We start from the raw sequence: 4,662 nt of genomic DNA, 5'->3' as shown, positions 1-4,662 counted from the left end.
ACTAATAAAGTTTATAATCTTTGATGTCAGTTTATGCTACTAAATATAATTACTGGTGATATCTACAGATTTGAACTGTAACTTACAACTGATTAAAAAGTATAAATTCAATATAATTTAATTACTGAATCAAATTAGGACTAGTTAGTAACTTTTTTATTACAGAAAACATTAATGTACTTCTATTAGCACTTATCTAAACTTCACATAAAAACTATAAAGATGTTTAAAATCGTTGGAAAAAAACTTAACTTTTACCGAAATAAATGAAACTGCTATTGATGTTATTAACGAGACTAAATTTATAGCAACATTTAAACTTTTAAGTTTTTAATCTGAACAAGAAAATATTTTCATCACTAAATTTATTTTGTAATTTTACTTAATTATTAATCATACTGTAATAATGCCTTAAAATCTTAGTTCTGCTTCTAAATCAGCAAATGAGAATTAGAAGCCTTTTACTTTACTTTATTCCAATTGAAAAACCTTTTCCACAATATCATTAAAAAATCAATTTTATTTCAAGTTTTAAATTTTTTGTACAGCACTTATTCTGCAACGAGTTTAAAACTTAAAATAGAAAGCAAGTATTTTACACACAGACAAAAACGATAAAAGTTTGAAACTTCTGTAAAAAGAAAATAATTTTAATATTGCTCCTACTGCATTAGCTGTTTATTTTTTGATTAAAAAACCAGTCACTGCTTAAAAGCTTCTTTGGATTAAATTTTGCCGAACTCGGTAGTTTTATTTAATAAATTCTTTATTCTTTATTATTTTCGTTAATCGGGATTTTATTACTTTTGCTAAATATACCTACAATGTTATACTTACTTTATTATAATGTGTTTAGCTGGACTTTCTTTTATAAAAAAAAGTTAGAATGTATAACTTTAGGTAACTTTTGACTAAAATAAATCATTTTAGCCTTAAATTATATTGGTTATTAAAATTTAGACTTTAATTAACTGAAATTAATTCACAGTTTGTGTTATATTCTTTTTTTTTTTATTGAAAAATTGTTTTAACAATACCTTATGAAATACTACGAATAAAGTATTTCATACATCCTTTATTTTATAAATATCGATCATCGCTATTAAAAAACTAATAAATTATAAACTTACCACACGATTGTTTATGATATCATTAACTGTTACTAATGGCAGAAAACATAACAGCTTTAAAGTATAGCCGAAATAAATACTGCTTAATTTAAACTAAAAAAAAATTTGAGATTAAACTTTGTAAAGTTTTATAACATTTTGTGTTATAATACTTAAACAAATTTTACAGATAGAGTGAATCGAAATTAAAATTTAATTTACTATGTTAAAAAACTTAAAGTTAAAACACATAATAAAATGCATACACAGGTGTCGTTGTTTCCGTTTGTAAAGACACCAGCTTAATTTTTACACGTTAAATACTTAACTACGTTAAAGTAAATAAATAACTTTATTTAGTTAAGTAAATGACTGGTTATATAATGTAGATTAGTAGTTACAATACAGTTTTGATTCAATTAAAAGTTTTAGTTTTCTGTTTTTGAAATTTAAAAACATCAAAACTTATTTCTGATTTTTTATATGTCCATGCTACTATTTTTTTTACAAAGGTTAAATAACTAATGTATTTACAAAATTTAAACAAATTTGTAAATTATAAAGTCATCCTATTATTAATTTATTACTTATGTACGAATACAAAACTTTATTCACTAAAAGATTTTGAGCAACAAAAATTTAAAAATATATATAAATAATTTGTAAACAAAAAATAATTTAATTAATTATTTTTAATGTACTAGACTTAGCCGCAATTTTAAACACCAACAAAAAATCTAAGTTTTCATTTTTTTTTAGTTTTAAGTTATATATAGCTGCGCATATAAAATATTTTTTGCATGATAAATCACACATTTTATCAACTACATACTTTGATATTAGAACTTGTAAGAATGTTATGTTTACTTATATTACAGTTTTTACTCAGTTTTTATTGATAAATATGTCTTAAGTAAAACTTTGAATTACAATTAAAACTGTTTTTTTCAAACTAAATTATTTATTTTGTTTAAATACTTTATGACTATAATAAATTTGCTCTACAAAAAAACAAAAAGCTAGTATATAGAAAAAAACAATCTAGCTTTATTTTTTTAGTTTATTTCAAAATTGTTTCACGCTTGAGTACATTTTTTATAGGAAAAAAAGTTTTGAAACTGAACAAAAATTTGATAAAATCAAAGGCCTGAAAGCTTTCAGAAAATAAATTCTTTAGTAATTTAATAACGGCTACATTGTTTATAAGCAAACATAAAAATAAGTATTTTCTTATGCTAACAAACTATGTGTGTATAAAAAGTTTTAGAAGGGAATGAATGTAAAGTGGTTAATAAACATATTTATAGTGTTATTTAAAAAAGCTTCAAAAAAGTCCTGCAGTATTTTTTAGCAGCTAAATGCTAAAAAGTGTCAACAAGCATATTATATATAAAATATAATACAATTAACATTAAGAAAGCTAACTGTTTTGTTTATCACTTTCGTTTGACAAAGAAACAAAATAACATTAAAATTAAGAAAATATTTTTTTAAATTTATTATTTATTTTGAAGATAAGTTCTATTGTAAAACTAAAACAATTTTAAGTACTACATATCAGTATTATATAAAGTAATACTACAACAACGTGTTATTTTATTAGCAAGTAAACTAACAAATCATTAGGTCTAATTAATAATTCTAATAAAAAAGTTATTATTTTATGATACTTAATTTTATGTATTTCTCAACTCAGAACTATTGAGAAATACTTATTTGGCTTGTAAGCAGTGAGTGTAACATAAAAGTTTTAGATAAAAACTTTAAAAAATATTTTACAATGAAAATTAGAAGTTTACATAAAAGAAAAATGTCTAAATCAAGTCAAGTAAATAAAAACAATCTCATCGGAAAAAAGCTGAGATCCCAATACAACGTTCTCAGCAAACTTGGAGAGGGAGCTTTCGGAACTGTATATAAATGCCTTGATATTACAACCAATCAAAACTTTGCTATCAAGGCAATGAACAACAAGCATGCAACAAATGAGTTGGAAACTTCAGAGAGTCTGAAAGACGCTGATGGAAAGTGCAACTACTTGATTGAATTACTTAGTTGGTTTAAGGAGGATAGCTTAGTTTGCTTGGTTTACCCAGTCTACGGACCTAATACAGAAGTAGCTATGGAAAAAAATAATCAACCGTTTAAGTTGCAAGATGTACAAGTCATGGCTAAACAGCTGATTAAAGCAACAAATTTTCTTCACAAAAATAAAATGTTGCATACCGATATCAAGACGGCAAATATTTTATTAAACAGGTTAATTGTTTTATGCAATTTTTTTACTCTTAAAGTTACTTTTGTATAACACAACTAACAACTTCTTTTTTTTTTGCCATTAAAATTCTTACTAAAAAATATTTCTTTTTCTGTTAAACACTATAGAGATTTTTATTAATAACTAAATTTAATAAATAAAAGATAATTAGTTAATTTAATTTTTAATAAACAGGTATTACTACGAAAAGTCGAAAAATGATTTTTACATGAAGCCTGACATCATATTGTGCGACCTTGGCTCTGTTTACTTTGAGGAAGAATTCGACTATGACGTCATAACAACACTTCAGTACCGCGCTCCTGACGTCATAATGGGTCACAAGGTTGTTTGAGTATATTACTAAGAAAGTAAACCATTTTACATAAACAAGCAACTTATTATAACTAAATATCTTAAACAGAGTAAGCCATTATCTTTGAAAGAAATGTAATCTTATAAACAAAGTGCTTGTATGTTTTGCCTTGTAATCAAACTAGGATTTATAAATTTAACATTAGTTTTATTTAAACAGATCGGGTATCCATGCGACGTTTGGTCAATCGGCTGCACTTTGTTCGAACTTTTCACAGGAGAAACGCTTTTCAAGGTGGATACTGTTCAGGAACTTTTCAGGATGATCCACTTGATGATTGCTCAATTTACTAAACAGGAAGTTCAAAGGATTAACTTGAAATTGACCGAAGATGATAAAAAGAGGAAAGTTGGTCAAAAACTGACTGAAGATAAGGAAAATGTAGATATTTTGAAAAAGCCAGAGTTTACAGAAATTAAAGGTGAAGTTAAGAAGTTAGAGTCTTATTTTGATAAGAACAACGCTGGCGAAAAGAATTTGTTGGAATTGATTGTTTGCATGCTAGATGTAGATCCAGTAACAAGAGTGAAATTAAAAGATTTGATCTAAACAATTACAAACAGTTTTATCGATTTTAAATAATCAAAATGTCTTTAAAGGTAGAATGATTAGGTTTTTTACCTCAATAAAAATAATAACTCATTTGTTTGTTTTATACTTTAATTTAAAATACGATTCATTTTTACTTTTACTTCCTACCATTTCGCAATACTTACTTAGACATAAAACTTAGACGTGATAATAATAGGCATAACTAAGTGGTTTGTAGTACTTGAAGATAAACTCTTAAATGTCAACTAATACTCTTGTTGTTTGTAATTGAGACATTTTATAAAATTCATACTTTTTGCGGACATTGTAGTAAAACATTATTGCGGACATTGGTAAAAACTACACTAAAGGGACTGTAACTCAAAATT

General features: G+C 24.9%; 1 protein-coding gene across 1 annotated transcript; it reads left to right on the top strand.

Annotated features, from left to right (window-relative positions):
- The first annotated feature begins 2,919 nt into the window (after positions 1 to 2,919).
- On the top strand, positions 2,920 to 4,291 carry LOC145832959 (dual specificity protein kinase CLK1-like). Its single transcript, XM_082940161.1, has 3 exons — positions 2,920 to 3,368; positions 3,562 to 3,712; positions 3,902 to 4,291. The coding sequence occupies exons 1-3, from the start codon at positions 2,920 to 2,922 to the stop codon at positions 4,289 to 4,291; spliced, it is 990 nt and encodes a 329-aa protein (XP_082796287.1).
- The last annotated feature ends 371 nt before the right edge of the window (positions 4,292 to 4,662 follow it).

Source organism: Thalia democratica, chromosome 4 (genome assembly GCF_965202585.1).
Source record: "Thalia democratica chromosome 4, ktThaDemo2.hap1.1, whole genome shotgun sequence".
NCBI lineage: Eukaryota > Metazoa > Chordata > Thaliacea > Salpida > Salpidae > Thalia > Thalia democratica.
Note: the sequence above shows the minus strand (reverse complement) of the source record. Positions and strands in the feature narration are given on the sequence as shown.

Excerpts from the sequence above, each read along its gene's own strand:
- LOC145832959 (XM_082940161.1), top strand. The coding sequence starts at position 2,920 with ATGTCTAAATCAAGTCAAGTAAATAAAAACAATCTCATCGGAAAAAAG. Across the intron at positions 3,369-3,561 it reads GCAAATATTTTATTAAACAG|GTATTACTACGAAAAGTCGA; the intron begins GTTAATTGTTTT and ends TTTAATAAACAG. Across the intron at positions 3,713-3,901 it reads ACGTCATAATGGGTCACAAG|ATCGGGTATCCATGCGACGT; the intron begins GTTGTTTGAGTA and ends TTATTTAAACAG.